Below are 21,764 nucleotides of genomic sequence, written 5' to 3'. Positions count from 1 at the left end.
GGTCATGGTCGCCCCCAGATAAGTTTTCAGTCGCCGCAATGTGCTAAACGATCGCTCACGTTCTGCAGACTAATTTGCAACGTACATAAGATACGCAGCAACTTATATACGTTTGGAAAGAATTCATGGTTGCATTCTTCTGATGCCTGAACTGCACTGCTGGGTAGGTCTTGATCCACGTTTAGCGACTTGCCCCGCCAACGGAAAAGTTCCACATGAAAAACCTGGGGTAATGGTAGGCCATCTGCATAGTACTGCAAAGCGGCTTGTACAGGGTTTCCTAAGCGAGAAACTAGCTAGGCTGGAAGTAGGCGTGGGGGGCTCGTATGATCCGTCCAATTTAAGTACCCTTATAATATTGTAACCTGCGATATAGCATGTCATGCCTTTTTAAATTGATTTTCTTTTGTCCTTCTTCAAAAACGAAAATCTCGTCTCGCGGAATTTCGAAAGGGGGGTTCCGATACTTTTTTCTCTTGAAATAATATCCATTTTCATAACCCAAAAGGGGGGTTCCAGAACCCCTGGAACCCTCCCCTGGCTACGCCCCTGTGCAGTTCTCTACGCGTACCCTCGAACTACGTTTTTGTACGCGAAATCATGACACTAATAATTATAATTTAATTTATGAACGTAAGCAGGATTACTATGGGAAATCATATTTTATTACGACTGCTGAACTGTGGAACTCGTTGCCATCCAATACTAAAGGAATTAATTTTTTCACTACGTCTAAGACCAGCTTGATCTATATTTATTTATCAATGCAAGGAACTTATAGTCCTCCAGCCTAGAAGCTAATAGGGTTAGTTACTTATGCAATAACTTACATATTAATCACATTTCTTTAAGTATATCTTTGGTGTATATATTAAGTGTATGTTGAGTGTAGTAGGGGGTTAGATGGCAATTGGGACGCCAGTTCTGTTTCTTTCCCCCGTCAGGTACATCCCGTACTATTTTGAATTTATTTGCCTATTTGAAGTTACTTGTTTGTCTTTTTTAGTTTATTTGTTCTTGTATTTTGGTAACGAACTCCTTAAACTAAACTAAACTTAACTATCACTGCATAAAAACACTAAGATTAACAAAAGCTGGATTATTATAGTAAAGGGAAAATAAGGTCTCAGCTACGGTATCTCTCGTCCAGTGACTTATGTCTAAAAATGGATACATGTTATATAGCTATCATCTAAAGATATCATGCATCTAAGGCAGATGTTTCATAAAAAGCCTTTGTGATGAGTTCTTTAATTATCCAATGGGTGAAATGTACAATGGGAAGAGAATAACAATAATGTACAAAAAGCAATTTTAATGATCCCATCTCACGAAGGTTGTAGCAAATTAAGTATTTCAAAAACGCGGTTGTTCATTACATATAACAACTAGTTTTATTTGCATGACCATAAATACATACAGTGTTGCAAAACGTTGTTTGATCTTAGCGTTAGTTACTGAGTACGTCAGATCTAAAAAAGGCAGATTGTAAAATTCAGACACACTTATTACTTAGAATCGAAACTATTTTTACCAGCGTGATGAAGATCTTCTGACATGGAAAAGATTTGTTTGACAATAGAACCATTGTCCTTCTAGGGAGTGATTGATTATTTTCTGATTGATTACTATAATAAGAGGAAACCTACCAAGTTCAGCTCTGCTTGCTACATGCATTGGATGCCTTATTGCTTACATCTGAATAACTTTTACAGAATTGTAGATGTGTTTTTTCGATCTGGGAACTGTCCCAAGACTTAAGATCAGATTTTAAATATACACCCCAGACTTCACTGTTATATGTCAAAAAGGGAGAGATAATTGCATCGAAAATTTTATTCCCTAGGAATGGGGGTAATTTGCTGAGATTTGTGTGTTTCCTAAGACTGAAAAGGGCGTAAACGGCCTTTTCTTTCAACTTGCTCGTTTTGTTTGTCCAAGTCATTCGGTTTGGAGAAATGCTTGTGGGTGAATTTATTAAAGGTCTAATATTGTTTCGAGTAAATGATTAATACTTTAGGGAATATCAAAATAACACAATACAAACATAACGTAAGCTACTTTTATTTAAATTATTTTCTACAAGTAGCATTTAGAGCAATTTTCGAAGCATTCTTCATACATTGCCTAATAAACGGCTTAAATCTTAACGCAATCGCCAAAAGCATAATGTGGCGTTGTTGATCTAGTTTCAAAAAAATTATGTCCACGGGGTCAGAGCCACCTCACATTTTTGGGCAGAAAGCCTCGGGTCATGTAAGAATTTTAATATATTGAACTTGAGCTATTTGAGACATTATGTAATTTTCTGTTATTCGCTACTGTGCGAGGCATCTCGTTGAAGGCGCAGTTTTTAACTGCAATTCTTAACTAAGGTAAGCACGAAATATAACTGTAGAACTTGCATAAAACTCTCTACGTGGGATTTGTCGATAAAAACGAACAGTAAAACAACCAAACTCAATGAAACAATGCAAGCTGTAACGTTTCTCGTTGGTCCTCTGATGGTGTCATGTGAGTTTTTTTGGTCATAAAAAAATTCTGATTTTGAGGCCGGAGCCACCTTACATTTTTGGGCAGAAAGCCTTGGGGTCATGTAAGAATTTTGATATATTGAACTTGGGCTGTTTGAGACGTTATATAATTTTCTGTTATTCGCAATTGTGCGAGGTATCTCGTTAAAGGCGCAGATCATTTTCAACTGCAATTCTCAACTACATTAAGCACGAAATATAACAGTAGAACTTGTATAAAACTCTACGTACGATTTGCCGATAAAAACGAACAGTAAAACAACCTAATTCAATGAAACAACGTAAGCTGCAACGTTTCTCGTCGGTCCTCTGATGTTGTCATGTATTTTTTCTGTGATTTTGGGGTCGGCTATTTTGCCAATTGAAACAATTATCTATTGTACCTCAGTACAGGTGATAACTGCTTAATATTCACCTCCACTTCGATAAATAATTGTTAATTACCGAGGCAAATCTGCTGCTAAAATATGACGTCAAACTCTCATTGTTGCTCGGGTCCTCAACAGCTTATTAACGGTCTTCACTCCTATATAACGAGGTCGTCAACATTTGAGTACAAACTGGTATCGTATTCTTTCATGTTGACATACGTGTGCTGAAAAAGACAAGTGAAAATTAAGTTAATCAGTACTTATGAAAAACAACTCCTTCACACTTTTTCCGAATTAAGCTGAACGTTAAGCTAAAAGGAAAGATAATATGAAGTAATGGATGAAACATACATTACTATTTTGCGTCAGTTTAGTGACGGTGTCTTTAAGCATGGAGAATGTCGGTCGGTCGTCTGGATTCTCTTGCAAGCACTGCAGCATAATCTGGTAACTAAACAGAATTGGCCAACATCAACAGCGTTATGTTTCGGAATTATTTCACTATATGATGTCAGGAGTCCGTTACAGGTAATGGACCCTGATGGCATAAATATAACTTGGATAACGTTTTGCGGATGGCATCGTTCTGAGGGTATCTTCGGGAACAAAGTTGAGACAGCAAAGAATCAAGATAAGATGGTAAAAATCCTTGAACATTAACTATACCTCGACTCTATGTCTGGAATAGAAGTTAGGTTAAAATTGCGCTGACGAACCAGAAATATTGAGTCTGTGGCACAAAAGGTATTGGCACCATAACTGAAACTGGTAAAATCCGATACCGCTAATTTGTCAACTGATGCGATTGAAATTGCGATAAGCATGCGACCAGCAAGTTTTGAACAAACACAAGGGCCCCTCAGTTGTGGATGATTGTTTCAGAGATATGAAAAAAGGAAAGTTTGACGTTTGAGGTAGATACCAGCAACAACACTCACAGCTGATGATCAACGTGTTGAGGTTTTGGCATCCGGTACCCCTGCTGGAGCTTGTTTGCAATTTCCCGACCGTTAATCCCCGGATACGGAGAGCCACCTATGAACAAAGTAAATAAACAGGAAATTGTTCGTGACTATGTAGATAAGGGGCCTAATTGATAAAAGTATTCTATTTTAATGGCAGAAAAATCATACCCACGGTAAATATTTCGTACAGAACTACACCGAAACTCCACCTGAAAATTGACAGAAACGATTAATGAATCGTTCATAGCGTTCGGATTAGGTTAACATAAAAGTAGTTTAATGGCAAAAACCTTTGCAGTCTTACAAATGCTGCGGTTGCCTTAATGAACAAATTCGTTCATAAAAATAAAAACAACAACAACCTGATCGCTAAGAAGTGGTTGGGTTTCTGTGACATTCATGCGCTTTCACTTATACAATAGGCAACTCCTAGAAGCACGCTATACTCACATTGCTGGCAAATCCTGGCGCATGGGAAAGGAGGGAGCATGGAGGCTTACAAACAGTCAAACGCATGGAATCTTTCCACATGCGTAGCTTACAATGCCGCTGGCCGCTGTGTTGTAAACTCCATTAAATTGCACTTAAGTACATTATATCTTATGCTGTAATTAAAACGACAAGTTAAAAACAGTTTTTGCAAGATACTTTTACTAAGATGATGCAGATTAAATCTGTATCCTTACGCGAAGAGTTTGTACCATGGTTGGTACTGCATAATAAAAGTAACTTACACGTCACTTTGTGTGCTGTATGTCCCGTAAAGTAAACCTTCATAAGCAGTCCACTTCACTGGCAGACGACCCTGTTTTACACAAACATACGAGTTACTACGAGTTACGAGTTTCTTGTGGCAAGAAAATGGAACAAATGCCAAAATTGAAAATCATGTTGTCATAAAAGTAAGGACGGAACGAAAGCTCGAGAAAGAACTACCCAAACTCCTGATTTTGTGTCTTTTAGGCCTCACAAAACGAGATAAGCAACCCACACAGGAGAAACTGAAATATGAAGAAAAGAAATAATAGCGGGGCCTGCGCCGAGGGCGCGCGAGCGGAATCCCATACCTTAGAAAATTTGTTAACTCATCGATCTAAAAAAAGTTTTGGTTGTCCGTCCGTGCGTCCGCACACTAAACCATACCTTTGAAAATAAGAGACTAGCAACATTACCATAGGTACATCTTTGATATTGGACATCCATGTAATAGTTGATTGACAGCAGTCAAAAAAGGTATCTATTGAGCAGTATGTCGTGACCATACTTCAGGCTCAAATTTCGAGCTCATCGAGGTCGCGTGTTTTTTTGAAGTTGACTGCTGTCCAGGTACTAGTCACGTCAGGTTACTGCCCTGGGGGAGAAGTAGGGAGTACGTTCTAGGGAAAAATTTTGGTGCGAACTAACCCCTGGCGCGTTGTTTACTTTTCTTGCGACATATTCCTTGCACAGTCGTCTCTTGGAAATTCCCTGATATATTGGGGACGTAATTTCTACAATCTTGGAAAAATTGAGTACCCTTATTGGGTATTGTTTGCCCAAATTAACTGGATAAAATAATAGTGAAACCACACGCCGAACAATTACGTGCTCACAAGTGATCATCTTTGAGTTTCTAATGGAAGAAAAACAATCTTTTTTTTTTTTTAAGGTTAACTTATTGGAATCAAGAGTTCCGCTTTTTGGCTTGGCTAAATCTATATATTGTGGTTCTTTGTCTCTCTCAAGATCAGTATGTACTGAACTGTTGAATAAAACTGAATCAAAATATCTTTGGCAAAAGGTTTAACTTCTCACTCGACTTTGTCTGGTGTAAATGTCATCTCGGTGAACATTCCTCGCCATCCCAAAATCTGTCACCTTACATTTCTGTCCTTCACCAACAAGAACATTTCTGGCCGCCAAGTCACGATGGATTATCTGAAGGAAACAATTGTACGATGCTGGTGTATATCTGGTATCCTACTACGTTGAATATATATTGTCTCACTTTACTCCGCTATAGACCCTTTGCATAAATGGCGGCGATATTCAAATAACAATACTTATACATCCTAAGCCTCACAATCATGTGAAAAATCCTTTGTCTGGAAACATAAAAACGAGGATGTATAAAGTATTGTTATTCAAATTTGGGCGCCATTTATGCAAAGGGTCCATTGACTAAAACAAGTTAAATCAAAAAAGCAAACCTTAGAAAGGATAAAGGGTAAGATAGTTAATGTTCCATATAATCGTTATTTCCAAGGTAACGCCTCTCAAGTTATTGTTAGGGAAGTCAGACAAGTCCTGATGGTTCCATGGATTTCTTCATCGGACTACTACAAGGCAAATATGTAAACCAGTTTATACAAAACATACGTTTTCTATACTATACCGATAATCTTCCGCCGGGTTTACAAATATAGTTTGTTCGTTTGTTCTTTCACTCGATTTCAATGTATGTTTTGGCGTTCAAAACACTTTAAAAAAGAGAAATGAAACTTTCCTCTCTCACCTTAATGGAACTAAGGTAACTCATTCCATCAGCGATCTGCCAAGCAAATTGCATCAGCTGCTGTGACGTCAAATTTGTCCAGGGTTTAACATCCGGGTCCTTAAAGTAGGTGTCATTAAGACCACGGCTCTTTCTCAAGTAACCCAGCAGATCACCATAAGGTATGTACTCGATAAGAACAAGTAACGGTTCTGCAAAGAGGAATGCGATTATTGCAGGTTATCCCTTGCATTTTTTTTTCTCAATAGAAGAAGCTATAAAAGCAACAATTATTCAATTTTACCAGTCTCAGTAATGCATCCCATTAGCTTGATGACATGCGGATGCGGCTTCAGTTTCTTCATCAAATCTAGCTCCGAAAGCAAATCCTTTCTATCAGAGTTTGGTGCATTTTCTATCAGAAATAGAGAAAAGATGACTTCTAAGTGGATTTTAATTTTTCCTTTCTGAGTACGAATGTCAAATTAAAACTAAAATACTAATTTCACTTTTACGAGGATAGATAATAGTTCTATGCCACTCTCGTGGCTCTTACCCAAGTGATTTGAAATGTCGAAGGCCAGCGGCCAAATTCAGACTATAACAGAAAACGCCAGTCAGGAGGGGAATAGATTTCTAGCTAATGTTTGTTATATGGAGACTTCTGCTATTAACCATGTCAATCAATAAAGTTCAGCTATTTTGCTTTAGTTATAGCGAACCTAATCCTTCAATGGAGCAACTTTGTTTTTGGTGGAAGCCGTTCTTAAAGTGATGAGAGGAGTGGAATATGTCCAGGTGAACCGAAAATTCCCTAAAGCACAAAAAATTTAAAAGATCTGATCGAAAAGATTGCGGTTTTAGTATAAGCACATGAATGCCTTCCAACAAGCAAGAAATGAACGAAATCTATTTTTCAAGCCAGATCGACCGCTCCGCTCTTACATAGACTGCCTCTTAAATTTGGCTCTCGGTGAGCTATCTCACAAACCTTTAAATTACGACAATGGTCGCCTTGAAACTCTTCTATTTCACCCTGTTGAGGACCTCGAGTTATGTAATCCGCTCTCTAGTTATCGTGATCCCGACTCCAGCTTTGTTATTCGGCTGCCCACTGGTAAATACGTTGTTAAGAAAGAAGTCAATTATCAATTTGATCTAAACAACAAAGTCAGTTTTTCTACAATGCAAGTAAATGCACGAAGCTTGCTCATGAATTTTGATAAATTTAAGATAATGTGGAGAAATATGCAAAAATTATTTTCTGTAATCGGTGTGTCGAAACCCTGGGTTAGGGTAAATATCACTGGATACAATTTGGTCCAACTATCGTACGTCAAAAGTCTGCGGCGGAGTTGGAATCTATTTACAAAATGAAGATGATGGTAGTGATGATGACTTTGACACAAGATCTCGCCAATTTGAATTGAAATTGCAAGTCGCAGCGCACAAGTTGCAAAGGTTGAAGAAAATTAATCGTTCACTATAGAGACCTCCCTGGGCTATACATGCCCTTGTTCTACACACCCACTGATGTAATGCACATACCTTTGAGCATTTTAACAGCCACAGTTGTCAGTCCCTTTATTCCATTGATATTCCAAGCCAATCCTTTAGCAACCTGAGAGAAAGTCCCTGTTCCAATCACTTTAGAGATCTGAACATATTCCCGGCTGATTTCCCAGTTCCGTAACTTGGTTGCCGGATTAAGTGGCATATATTCCTGGTCCGAGTTAACTTGATTCGACTGATTTTCTCCACTAGACAAGTCTTCTGGTCGGCGCGACTGTAAAGTGGCAGACGCTTCATCTCTTATTATCAAATTGGGCGATGTGTTTGTGTATGCTGCAGTAACGTGATCCTGTAAAAAGGTACAGCAGTAGCGGTTATGACAAAAAATTTCGCTGTTAATATATTATGACATTCTCTGTACAGAGACAGTACGTAGTTAGTAATATATGTACAGTGTACAAAAAAACGGTCAAACCAGGACTATCCACGCTAAAATTCTGGTCTGTTTCCTTTTTATAGGAGTTGCTGTCTTGAAATATATCTTGCAGCATTCCATTTATCGAATGTTAGATTTCTTAACAATTTAACTCTAAAACACTGCAACAATATGGAAAAACTTAAAACCATTTTGGTTTAAAAACAACGACGACGTTTCCACGTTCGCTTAACGTCATTATCAAGTCAACTGAATGTTTATTTAAAAATGACTGACTGTTTATTTTAAAATTTGTACCCATAAAAAGGGTACAAATTTTAAAATAAACTAAGAATTCCTAAGAGACACTGATGCAAAGAAATCAATGGTAAACAATTGATAAAAAATTCTCAAAAGTGCTAAATATAACCAATATAAAATATTTGCACGCAAAGAGTCACGTAAAATGTTTGGCACGAATTGAGTCTTTCTGTGTATTTAACACAGGGCTCAATTCCTTAATGAAGAGCATTTAAAAACTAAACAATCAAACAAATGACGTAAAGCGAACGTGGAAACGTCGTCGTTTTTAAACCAAAATGCTTTTAAATTTTTCTATATCGTTGCAGTGTTTTATAGTTAAATTGTTACGTTTCTAGTATAAAAAAAATATTCGGCACGAGTACGCTACATAATCTTAACATTAATTTTGTATTCTGAGCATTTTTACCAGGCTTTCAGTTCAACGAAATAATTAAGCGATAAATCAGACATTTAGTTAACTGTTATCTCTTATTTTCAAAGTTGCATCATTGATTAACCGTTGTAAGTTATTGAAGCAAGTTTAAAAAAGTGCGCAAAACGTTCAGTCTTGTGCAAATTCATATGATAAGATTGCCGCTATCAAAATCACTCACACACGTAGTGGTAACATCACAACGCATGGTTAGCAGTTGGTGAAGCGTTGGTAATACGAGGTAAAGCCTTTGCAAAGCATACTTACTGCAACGTGAACTTGGGTTGGAATGTAAATTGGTCACAACCTAGAGCGCATTTTTAAGGATATAGACTGTAATGATCAACTGATGTGCATTGCATAAGTCATTTTCAGGTGATATAACTTAAAAATATAACATAGAAAATATAGGCCAATCAGGTACAAAACCTTTTTTATCATCATGATTTGACAAACCAGCTGGAAATAATCGTGAAAAGCGAAATGCTATCAAAACTGAACTGAGAACTATGCGACAGTCTTAGCACAACGTACACAAATATGAGTGAAAACCTACTTTACTTCAAATTTGTAAATTAAAGACAATCGTGATGCTGCAAGGATGGAGTGAATCACTACTATACAACTGGTGCATGTTAGTAAGCACTTACGGTTATTTGACTATTCTGGTTGTATTTCCTTTGGTAACCAAACCTGTAAGAGAAGAACACAAAATAAACAATGTATAAACTCGTCATGTCAAATGTGCATGAAGGATGGCAGACATCCAGCAGAAGGACAGCCAGTGTTACAAACAACTCAAGACAGGAAAATGAAATGACTTCTGCTTTACCATCAAGACTACCAATTTGGCCGTTTTCAAGTAGTGTGCAGAGAATGTCGACTCACTGTTAGCAATCACTGATAATTCCTTAAATCACTCTCAATCGTTAAGTGTGTTTAGGAAAACTTAAATCAAAACCCTCGTAAAACTCAGTTGAAATATGCAGCTTGAAATTATGGCCACCTGTTAAATACTACTACTAAAACCTCGTCAACAGCCATTTCCCCTCTCAAGGTTTCATTGCTACAAAATCTGGCCGTTGTTTTCAGATGGAATAACAGTTGAAACATAGCCTACTACATTCGCTTTCAAAATGATACAAGAAACAGAGATTTTGTTGTATAATCCAGCCGTTGTATACCTGGTGTACACAAGCAAACGAAATGCGTCCAGAAAAAGAACTTTCTGCCCAGATATTCCTAAAAAGACGTATAGTTTTTTAAAAATTTTCACGTCATGTCTTAGAAATGCTGCTGATGCTGGCTCCAGGTTAGTTTCGACCAGTGAGTGTCTGTTTTATTACGTAAGGATAGCAGATACACGTCGTATGCACGTTGTTCTACCCCATGTGAGAAAAACCGATTGATTTTTCCATTTTACTCATATATTGCTAAGCTTAGCTACAGACATGATTCGCAGTCATTACAATCAGAAGTTTACAATGCTAGAAGTCTACATTTTCAGTTTTAAAGAACACGCGCGATCACACTCGTGAGTAGGCTATTTATAGAGTTGATTTGGAGCTCATTCCATAAAACACTTTTTTTTTTCAACGCTAATAAAATCCTGGCACCGAAGTTTCAGCCTCTAAAGTGCAGCTTTTCCTTATAAAATTCCTCTTCAAAGAAGCACAAAATTCGACATCGTTGCCGCCATTTTGACCAGTACTAAGCAGCCAGGCCTCGATTTGTGACGTCATTCCGTCTAAGGGTTTTTGTCCATGGCTTCCGAAAAGCCTTTTAACTACCACTCTAGGTTATGGCTGCCATATTATTTTGAGCCAAACGGGCTCCAAACCACGAAAATGATAGCGGTGAAGATATTGAAGTGGATAGTTACTTGGAAAAGATACATTGTGCTGACACTGTGAAAGATGCCATATCAACTGCAGGTTTTTCTGCTTCCCACCAATTTTGAGTTGGACGAAATGACATCACATAAAAACGGCCTCGCTACCAAGTACAGTTTCAAAATGGCCACGTCCAAAGTCGAATTTTCGGCTTCATTCAAGACGAATTTCTTCAGGATAGCAGGTACTTTAGAGGCTGAAACTGCGGTCAGTGGAAAAACCCAATGTTTACTTGTCATGGGTGGAAACAAAAAAGTAACCTTTTTGGAGTGACCTTGTCCTTTAAACTTCGTGGGAAATAATATTTTCTGCTGTTTTCATTGGTCAAAGGGAGGACACGCGTGCCAGAGAAAGATCACTCTCACAAATAACGAAGAGACAACAAGTCCAGTGTTAGTGAGATTGACCAACTGGTCTTGATAAATGATCAAAGTGGCTATGAGCCACTCAACTTGGAAAATGGATCGTCTGTAAACAGTGACAGTTTTGATGCCACTGACTTGAGGTTTTAAAAAGTAGGTTAAGTTAAAGTTAAAGTCCAATGGCATTGTTAAGAAATAGTGCAAAACTCAACGGTAAGAGAATACACGAGGAGATGTATCACTGTTGAAAACATTCATGAAGTTATCGGTCCGAGAGACCGAGACAGTTAGAAAGAAAGTACCGCTCCTTGTCCGATCACCAAAGCAATAATAATTCTCATTTTCATTCCTTTCATTTTTTTGGTCTTTATTTTCCCAGCCAGTATCAGTGATTTTTTCTCTCTTTGTTACCTTTTCTCATCTTAGAAATTTAAAAAAAAATGCCTTCAGTGTAGAGTCACTATACCACAAGGGTAGCACCACGTCTCGTCCGCTCAACAAAGTTAAGCCCTGTTCGGCGGGGTTCGTACTTGGATGGGTGACCAAATACGAATACCCCGTGTTGTAATAACTTTTTCTTCTTTTTTCCTTCCCTTTCCAAGGCGATATTTAAGACTGCAGAACTCACAGCCTTGTGTAATGTCGTTTCTTCTATTTATCAACTTTTTGTTCCTTATTTCGTCATGTCCGTATTTATGTGTATCTATTTAATATATGGTATAAATAAAAACAGCGGAACACTTCGTTCGAATTCTGCTCAATTCTCTTGACTGTTGATCGTCCAACACATTTAATCACGGCTTGAATCATTCGAAAATTCATACAGCTTGTCAATTTTGTGACTTTCCATGTCTTCTTTTTCGACAATCGAGTATGGCTAAACCTGTATGAGCGGGCACCTTCGGGAAATAAGCTATTTATATAATTACTGGTAGCTTCTATTTACAAAAACGTTCGAGCGAAAGTTTATTCAATGCAGAGCATTTCTGCGGTAAGATATTGAGCACTTACGTCAGAAATTCAAATAATAACTAACTTGACACGGTGCAAGCGACTGTGAAACGACCTTAAAATGGAGGATGTTCGAAACTAGAGGGGGAACTCCTATACGAAAAGGTCGGGCACGGGTACAAATCAAGGATTCTGGTCTCACTTAGGGTGTTGACAACGAAACGTCAACATTTTTAGCTATCAAAGTATCCTTTAGGGTGCACTCGAAGAAATAATAATTAAAAGAAACACTCTCATTTAATTTCTGTTTTAAGGCTTGATTTGCGCTGATCTCTCGAGTACGCGAGTCGGGTCTACAAGTGCGCGCGGGATCCTTTCTTAAACAGTGGCTAGTAATCGAACCTATCCCGTTTTAAGTGGTATCTTTAAGGGGTTTAATGAAGCTCAAGAACTCCCATATTAGTCTCCTTTAGGAGTTAAATTCAAATTTTCCGACGTTCATCCCTGACCTTTTCATATGGGAGTTCCCCCGGGTTTCCAAATGTCTAACAGGAAGTGAAGGAGTGAAGGAGTGAAGGAGTGAAGGAGTGAAGGAGTGAAGGAGTGAAGGAGTGAAGGAGTGAAGGAGTGAAGGAGTGAAGGAGTGAAGGAGTGAAGGAGTGAAGGAGTGAAGGAGTGAAGGAGTGAAGGAGTGAAGGAGTGAAGGAGCGAAGGATTGAAGGAGCGAAGGACTGAAGCAGTGAAGCAGTGAAGGGGCGAAAGGGCGAAGGGGCGAAGGGGCGAAGGGGCGAAGGGGCGAAGGGGCGAAGGGGCGAAGGGGCGAAGGGGCGAAGGGGCGAAGGGGCGAAGGGGCGAAGGGGCGAAGGGGCGAAGGGGCGAAGGGGCGAAGGGGCGAAGGGGCGAAGGGGCGAAGGGGCGAAGGGGCGAAGGGGCGAAGGGGCGAAGGGGCGAAGGGGCGAAGGGGCGAAGGGGCGAAGGGGCGAAGGGGCGAAGGGGCGAAGGGGCGAAGGGGCGAAGGGGCGAAGGGGCGAAGGAGCGAAGGAGTGATGGAGTGCCACCACTACAACTTGGAAAATAATATTTTCCAAATTAAAAATGACAACGACATATGTTACCTACCCTGTGGTACTACCAGGCCCTATAAACAGAAAAGAGTATGGTTAACTGCAGCATAGAATAAACCTCTCACAAGGCCCGTTATGTATTAGTGGGAGTACACCGATGAAAGCCACCCGCAACGAACAAACTGGGAGCATTTATAACGTTTCATAACATGTGACACACGAGTAATTAGGTATAGGAAGAGCAATTACCAGAAAGAAATGTAACTCGCTTAAGGACGGTCTTTTGTTAGTGTGCACACATTCTGTCCATCATGCAAGGTTTGGTTTGAGTGCACCACGCGGACGTTACCAAGTACACGACTAAAATGAAAGCAAAATTTTCCTACTGTGACCAAATCAAGTTTAATGAACTTGTACTTAAACCAGGAACACCAGAATAGCAGCATATCGCTAACCACTAACTGTTAACGTACTAGCTATTATCTGTCGAAAATTATACTGAAATCCAATGTAAACATGTGCCTGCAGACGGCGTAGTGCGCACGCAAAACAAGTGCGAGATACGCAAGTGTCTTACTTACCGGGGAGGTGACAGGAAAAAATGTAACGGGCGCCGTAAAAGTATTCAAAAAAGATCAATAACTTTAAAAAACGCGTGGTCACTCCTACATTTTATGTTATGAAATGGAAGTGGCAAGCGTATTCAACATGTGATTAGTTTCTGGTTGTGAGCAAAAGGTATTTAGACTGTATTTTAGCTTGAACCAGAGGAAGGCTGTCAGAGACGCTAAAAGCGCTGTTGCAAAGATTTTGTCATTAAAAACAAACCAAAAATGGTTTTCATGTTACCTTTTACCATGCAGTTTTAAGATCTTTATCAATGTGTTTGCTTTTCTGTACGTAAGGGCAAATTGTAAGGAAATCTGAGACGAAATAACCTTTCCTCCTTTTTTCAGAAAAATGCTGATGTCAGCATGTTTGTTGAGATTCAAGGCTTATTATCTCTTGTGGATTCTAATAGCCCTTCCAAGGATCTACTATTTCCGCATGATCCTAATTTGGCGCAAAAACCTTTGTATTTAGTAGGCACCATCCTTAAACGAGAAAGATGTTCATCACTCAGTGTGGCACAAGATACTTGATCGATACTGGAGAAGAAATCTGAATCCTCCTAACAGGCCGATCAAACCTGTTACGTTTCAAGAAAGTCATAGATAACATTCCAGCTTGGAGTAGTTGTATTCACTGACTACTGAAAAATATCTTTCTAAAAAGTTATAATTATTTGAACTCCTGCAGTGAAACTCCTTCGTGAGAAAGCTATGGAGGCCCAATCTTGGTACATGTATTTCTATTTCGAATTGAACGCGTTTACTACACATTCAGCTGTAGCTAATTTATATCACTTTTTCAAGACGTTGTCTCCGGCCTTCATCATTGTGACTGTTGCTTTATTATCACGCGATAATCCCCAGTTCAAAGAAACGACTGAAGTCTTTGTGTTCTGACTACAACGCCAGGCTACAACGAGAATTCAAAAGTTTTCGTCGCATGATTGAGTTACAGCAGTCAGGAGTAGAGTTTGACCGTGTTTTTCTGTCTGATAGAGATATACATAAGATGTTGACTTTAGAACGGTACTTCATATCGGTTTTAGTGCTTCAAACTCTGATCAGTACAAATTTTGCAAGCCTTAAATTAAACTGATATCTTTTTTTGACTTGCATTCTTTTTATTTTCTTTCATTAATTCTAAACAACTAACATTTTGAGGGAGTCTTGAAACTTTATGTATTTTTGTTCGGCTTTAGAGTTCCAAACTCAGTACGAAATTTTGCAAGCGTTTGACTATAATAATTTTATTTATCATACTTTCTTTATATTTTGTGTCATGAAATTCAATAACATGTGATAAACATTTTGGAAGAGTTTAAAAACGTTGAGATCATAGGCAATACTAAGGAAGCCAGTTCAAAGCCACTTAAAAGTCTCAACGTATGTCGCGTTGATTGCGTTGGGCACTGTATTTTCTATGGCATGGTATAAAATTCGAGTATGTATACAAGTGGGATATTTCATGGTATACTACGAGAAAGCGTGCATAACTAGCATGTATTTATTTTTACCTTCGTTTTATTTGTATTCGTGTACTGTAGAAATTCTCAGTTTATATTTATATTCTTGTACATACAATACAAGACCCCATAGCAAGAATCCCAGTTACTCTGATCTAATCCTACACCAGGTATGATTCCAAGCAAAACCTACAGAGACTAGTTTCCTGAACAAATTATGGCTTAACAAGATCTCAGGTACTGGCCTCAATCAAAAATTTAGGAAGTGATTCCAGCTAACATCAAATGCATGCCCTTCAATCAATTCAGTAGCCAGATATGAATAACAAAAATATTTTCATTAGTTTCTGTTATATTACACTATAGACCCTTTTCATAAATGGCTGCCAATTATAAATTCTTTTGTAAGTATTAAAATCAGCCTGACTAACCTCGTTTTTGAGTTGCTAATTCAAAAGAATTTTTACTCCCAAACGAGTTTAGTGAGGCTAATTTAAATGCATACAAAAGAATTTTAAATTGGCAGCCATTTATGAAAAGGGTCTATATCTGTACTCTTTTTTAAGTTAAGTTAAGGTAAGTTTAGTTAATATATTATACTGGCAAGTCCTCAATAATTTTACTGCGGTAGTAGCTAACTCGAAATTGAATTGAGCTGAATTGAATTCGTTCTCATGTCTAATCAATTTAAGTTGATAATGGCGTTAGGCAACGTTGAAATGTCGTCCTTCCTTTTGAACAAAAAGGTTTATATTCTTTCGCAATGTTTCATAGTGTAATCGATGAAAGACCTTAGAATACCACCTTTGTTATAGCGTCCTCTCCACAGCAGAATAACCAGACCAATGACAACCACCACAAGGAGACAAATGACAGTTGAATAAATGGCGTGAAGAATTTGTCTTTGTTTCCTCCAGTTGGCATCTTAAAAACAGAAAAAGCGTTAGGCTACGTATTTGAACTTAACCTTTGAGTTTGAAGAATCAGTCAACCGGAATTATACCCAAAGTAATTGCCTCTGCAGGGTTTTGGGTCAAAACCAGAGTCCAAAAGCCGATGAGGCGTTCGTACTATACTCCCCACGTACAAAGAACTGATGAAATATTGATAGTACATGGGTAGAATGCGAATCGATCCCGATTTGAACAAACTAGGGGTGTACGGTGGTCTCGGTTAATTTTCCAGTGAGATCACAAGGAGATTTTGAGCTACGATACTTCAATATGGTCTACATAACAATTTTTGCACGTTCAAGACTCATACACCGAATGCAAATATGGCGGACCACTCGGTCGGCGCCCGGGACGAGTAGCATGAAGACGACACTAGTAAGGCTCTGATGTTTTGTTTTGACAATGCTTCCCCAGAAAAGTCTTGCTTTGAGACAGAGGATGTCTTTCAAGAGAAGGTTTTCTTTACCTTGGGGAAGGCACTGGCCACGCAAATCGTGTTGGAACTCCATCAGACACCACATAAGCTCGTCATTTAAACGATTTTTCTAAGACCTTCTATCCTGAAATGTACCGAACAATCTTTAGTTCCCGCGGCGATCATGAACTCCGTTTCTTCGTCTCAACGAATTCCATTGATCCACTATTATCCCTTGGAGGTGAACAGTGGAATATTTCTATCCCTTCTCATGGCATTCAGAAACACAGCAACTCCTACGCACAGCGAAATAAAACAGACCAGATTGACGACGAGGCAAGACTTTTCTAGGAAAGCATTGTCACAACAAAAGTTCAAAGCCTGGGCGCCGACCAAGTGGTCCGCCATATTTGCATTCGGTGTATAGGTTGCCTCGTTTTTGCCAAAACCCTGTCAAGGAATAAACCGCTTTGGAAGACAGCGACCTCCAGGTTAAAATTAAATCTGAAAGCAGAAATGATTGAGCAGGAAAGATGGTGTCCAAATGCCATGACATCTGAATTTTGTGTTCGCGTTGACCTTTGCATCCGGTTGATGAGAGTACAAAAAAATGTCGCCTGGCCCAAATGGAGCCCTGGTTTTAAATAAGCGTCCCCCTCCTCCCTCTCCCTTCCCCCCTCTGCATTGAAAAACTCTACATCGGTACTTGCCTGATTGCGGTCGTGTTCCTGCTGCTGTTAGAGAATACACTGTAAAAAGAAATCATACGAAACAGATTAACCCTAACCCTAAGAGACATCAATCTTGAAACATTCTGGAGAGAAGGACAAGTTGGAAAGAAAAGTAACCGATTTGATAAAATGTGATCAGACTACATCAAACAGGGAACAGTTGGTATTGATTTTACATCATCTGATAAGTATGCAGTACACCTCCAACATAGATTCAGAGGACTTCTCCTCCAAAGTTTCTCTTTGTAATGCAGGGAATACACGGACATCCTGCCCTATTAACTACTCCTTTAGTTGGTTTGACCAGTCAGCGAGTTTATAACACATTTTTAGACACACTTTAAACGAAAAATAAACTTGGAATATGTACCTCTGGTTTTCCAGTTTCAACTACTTGCAAATTTTATATGAGAAAGGTGCCTATGCAAGAATAAATTTTTGAAAATTTAAGGTGGCTCTGAACCCCATGTACAGAATCTTTTTAAACTTTGCCAAAAGTTGTCTTATCATACGTATCAAAAGTTGATAATATAAAAAAAATTTCATCGTGCCGTTTTTGAATTATAAGCCCCTAAAGCTGTAATTAAGGGTGTTTTTAGGAGGTCATACTGTTGCTATGGTAACCTATTGTGTCACGAAAATGATACCAACATGTTCACCAATAATTGGGCAGTTTTTTGATGCCATGATTGTATCATAAAGTGATAAAGAGTCGTTATAACGACCCATCCAAATCTAAGTGTTGGAAACTGTTTTGAGCCACTTCAAGTGCAGGTAGGCATTTTTGCATCAGAACTAGTCAATGGAAATCATGCTATCTTGAAAACGTTTGTTTATCACACGTTCTTGACATGAATATTCTTTTGGTCATTTGCAGGGTAACAGGGATCAATATAATATATTATTTTTGTGTGAAACTTTTGTTCGATGGTTGAACTTTAAGAAAAGTCCGGCGGACCCAGGCGGGCCCCACCCATTTAACGGTCAAAATCCGACTTAAAGTTGGGGCTTTTTCCTTTATTTGTCAGATGTTCGCGGCATTTCGCGGGAGTTGATGGTGTGATTTCTACCCTTGTTTTATCAAGATAAGTGCATAATTTTGTGGTTCGGCTGTTTCCCCTTATATCTCAATGTTTTCTTGTTAATTTGTTTTTGTAGTGCGAATGTCATCCAGTTGTTTGGTCGATGTTCAAGATTTTTGGATCCCGCTTTGGATGCTAGTCCATTAAAGATATCATCTCATTTACAGTGATTTTCATTATCATGAGCACTGCCTGTCTGTTCAATTGTTATCTCAGCTAAAAATGAAATTTGCTACTCTTGGATGTTATCGTGCAGTCATCTATGATTGATCATCTTTGATCTCCCACTTCTTTATACTTGTTTTCCTCTGAATGTTGGCAGTAGTGGTAGACTGTACGCAAGTTTAATCAATAGATAATAAGTGTTTTATGTGTATTTACACATAACTGTCAACCCACCTGGAGGCAGACAAAGGGAAACTTTGTATTGTCATGCATGCAAAGGTAAATTATACCAGAACCAGCCAATATGTTTGAAGCAAATGCAAAATTACCCATTGGTATTTTGAAAGACTATGGGCTTAGAGTCACCTTCGCTAATTTCCGAAGAACTAACTTTATCAACCTACAGTGTAGTTATCAAACAAGGAAAGCTACAGCATGCTGCTGTTTACGATATCATATTTAGAATGGAATAGACCAAAACAGAATACTTATGATGCAACTGACCACTTATAAAGCTGCATGGCAATCCCAAATTTTGAGAGCTACCGCAAGTGTTCAATAGAGTGCATCTGCTTTTATTTCAAAATTGTGTCATAATTTAGTTATCTCAGTCAAAACATTCCAGTATAAATGATCTGGGATATAACTATTGTTCTGAATTCAGTTGGTTACAGTCATAACGAGTCGACACGAGGACGTTTCGCGGAGACTGTTTTTGGCAAAATATAGGAAATCTTAAAATCATTACATGATCACTGTGTTGTTGACTACAAGACTTGCAGTCAGTAATAAATGTTAAACTGACAGATAATTCATAGCACTGTTCTGGGTAAAGAGCTCCCTCGTTTACATAAGTTACATTGAGCTTCAGCAGAGACGTAATATGAGGACATGCAGTGAAGGCATGAGCTATTCATTGATTGCTAATTCATATATCATAGCCATTCTTCCAGTTTAAGAAATATAAATCACAACTATTAAAATATAATTTAAAAGTGAACTTTATGCGGGCCACTGCCTCCTGAATGTTTTTTTGTGCTGTTATGCTGTGTGTTTTTTTGTACATGTGCTTGTCAGTACTTTGCAAATATTCAGTTTTAAAAACTTTATTTTCTAGTAGATGTAAGTTAGTTTTTTTTTCACATCTATCTGCAATTTTTAAGTTGCAACCACTATAAATAGTATGAGGTATGTTATTTGTCCAAAACATTCATGTCATGTAACTCAACCAGGCCTTCTTTCCATTGCGCCCGATTTCCCTTTTACATGGCCTCACATTTACTTGGAACCCAGCAATAGACAGTCAGAGCAAATACAAGTTATATCCAACATCTAAGCACAAGGTGAAGAGAAATCTCTAACTCTCGTCAGTTTAAACATAATTTGATATTGCCAGTGGCAATGTCTGAGGCAAATTCATTAGTGACATTAGTGGGCTTTTTACTTAAAACACATTCAAGGAAATTGAGCATGACCAAAATCGTGTTTATCACTTTCTCTACAAAATTAGATCCATACAGTACACTAATCCTGGATTTGTAAGTTGAAAAAGAATTTGCTAAAAGTGTGACCTGGCACAGAGGACCAATACAACGTTTTTTTCCACTTACACTGATTGCCCTCACCTTAGGGGTTATTGAAGCAAACCATACCCTACTTCAACAATTGTCAATTGCCATTTTTACTTCATTTCGTGCAATTTATTTTCGTTTTGTTGAAAGAGCCATCGCCTATTAGCAAGCTGTTGATGATTCCCTTTGATTAATAAGGCAATACAGCTGGCGAAACTCGATTAATCAAGCTTTACACAAGTTTTCAAGGACAAAACATTGCTTTGTTTTCGAATAATGCAACCCTTTTCTTCGTGGGATTTACTTCTCAGCTCTCTTGGCGTCGAACGAAAAATTGATATCTGTCAAGCAGGTCAAGAACCATTTTGTTTGGCCAGCGATACACCGATGTAATTCATACATAAGTCGAGATATCTAAGAAAGAAAGTACCTAAGTTATGTTCAATTCCAGCAAGTTAGGATCGAATTTGAAGAAGTCAAAAATGGAAATAATTTTCCGTTCAACCGTAGAGATTCAACCTACCGCGAAGCTTCGATTCCTTAAAATCAGATGTTCAGCACTGAAAATGGCGGCTTTGTAAATCGAACAGAAGACATTTACAGCTGTTATCTGGCCTGCGAAAGATTCAATATGGATGTCATTCGAGATTTCTTTCAGCATCAGAAGCGAGCGAACGAACCTCCTAAAAGTCATATTTCCATATCACCTTTGGCGAAGGGAGATGTTTGCCGTTCGGCGATCAGATGAAAATGAACTCCAGAGAAAATTTTTCCTGTCACGCTTCTCCAGTCGTGTCCAACAGCGCCTGACTGTTTTCTATTGATTCGAGATATTACACTTTAAATTTCACCGCGCGGTTTTAAGCTTCCTAATAAGCTTCTTGTTAGTTTTTGGAAGCGGCTCGAGTGTTAAGAACGTGCCTCGATAAGGTTAAAGTTATTACCAAAACATGCAGACGTATAACATCTAAACATTTAGATGAACGAACAGTTGAGCAGCTTTACTCTTCCTCAAAAAAACAGCACATCCTGCCTTAGAGAAGCCAATGTAAAAATGTCGCGAACTGTTAGAGTCGTCCTGACCTGTCACTCCATTTACTCTGACAAAATTATCATCGGTAAAGGTCAATTTTGGAGGAAATTAAAAACAATGAATGAAAACTATAGCTCGTGAAATACCAGTGATTGTTACAGTGGTATGCCACAACTATTGCTCACATCAAGCCTTTAAGTCAAAAGATTTTTTTTGCATATTTAAAAGCTGTAAAAAAATGTTATGGCGTGTGCTTTTTAAAAGAGTTTTCGTTAAATTGCCCAATGGGATGTCATTAGCATATGTTTTTTTGAAGCAAAGACAAACCACCACATGAAATGGCACACTTAAAAAGCTCACACAAGGATTCTAACAGATTTTTTAAGAGACTGTCATCTCTCATATTTGTTCCACACGCCGAAATGCACAACTCTGTATTTCTTACTGCTACTTAAAGTGACATTA

At 38.4% G+C, this 21,764-nt stretch overlaps 1 protein-coding gene across 1 annotated transcript in view; it reads right to left on the bottom strand.

The window, feature by feature from the left end:
• Positions 1–2,871: 2,871 nt before the first annotated feature.
• LOC110068321 (fibroblast growth factor receptor-like) overlaps positions 2,872–21,764 on the bottom strand; it is a 32,323-nt gene continuing 13,430 nt past the window's right edge. Inside the window, exons 7-19 of the mRNA XM_089294305.1 lie at positions 17,428–17,451; positions 16,154–16,273; positions 13,331–13,349; positions 9,657–9,699; positions 7,892–8,204; positions 6,648–6,758; positions 6,365–6,555; positions 5,665–5,787; positions 4,605–4,675; positions 4,039–4,079; positions 3,844–3,940; positions 3,257–3,356; positions 2,872–3,129 (exon numbers count right to left, since the gene is read on the bottom strand). Of these exons, the coding sequence (XP_089150431.1) occupies positions 3,061–3,129; positions 3,257–3,356; positions 3,844–3,940; positions 4,039–4,079; positions 4,605–4,675; positions 5,665–5,787; positions 6,365–6,555; positions 6,648–6,758; positions 7,892–8,204; positions 9,657–9,699; positions 13,331–13,349; positions 16,154–16,273; positions 17,428–17,451 (1,322 nt within the window). The 3' untranslated portion in view covers positions 2,872–3,060. The remainder of the gene's footprint in view (positions 3,130–3,256; positions 3,357–3,843; positions 3,941–4,038; positions 4,080–4,604; positions 4,676–5,664; positions 5,788–6,364; positions 6,556–6,647; positions 6,759–7,891; positions 8,205–9,656; positions 9,700–13,330; positions 13,350–16,153; positions 16,274–17,427; positions 17,452–21,764) is intronic.

The sequence above is a fragment of the Orbicella faveolata genome, unplaced genomic scaffold, assembly GCF_042242905.1.
Source record: "Orbicella faveolata isolate gen_17 unplaced genomic scaffold, um_ofav_v1 contig_25, whole genome shotgun sequence".
In the NCBI taxonomy this organism is placed as follows: domain Eukaryota; kingdom Metazoa; phylum Cnidaria; class Anthozoa; order Scleractinia; family Merulinidae; genus Orbicella; species Orbicella faveolata.
This window is presented reverse-complemented; position numbering and strand designations above follow the sequence as displayed.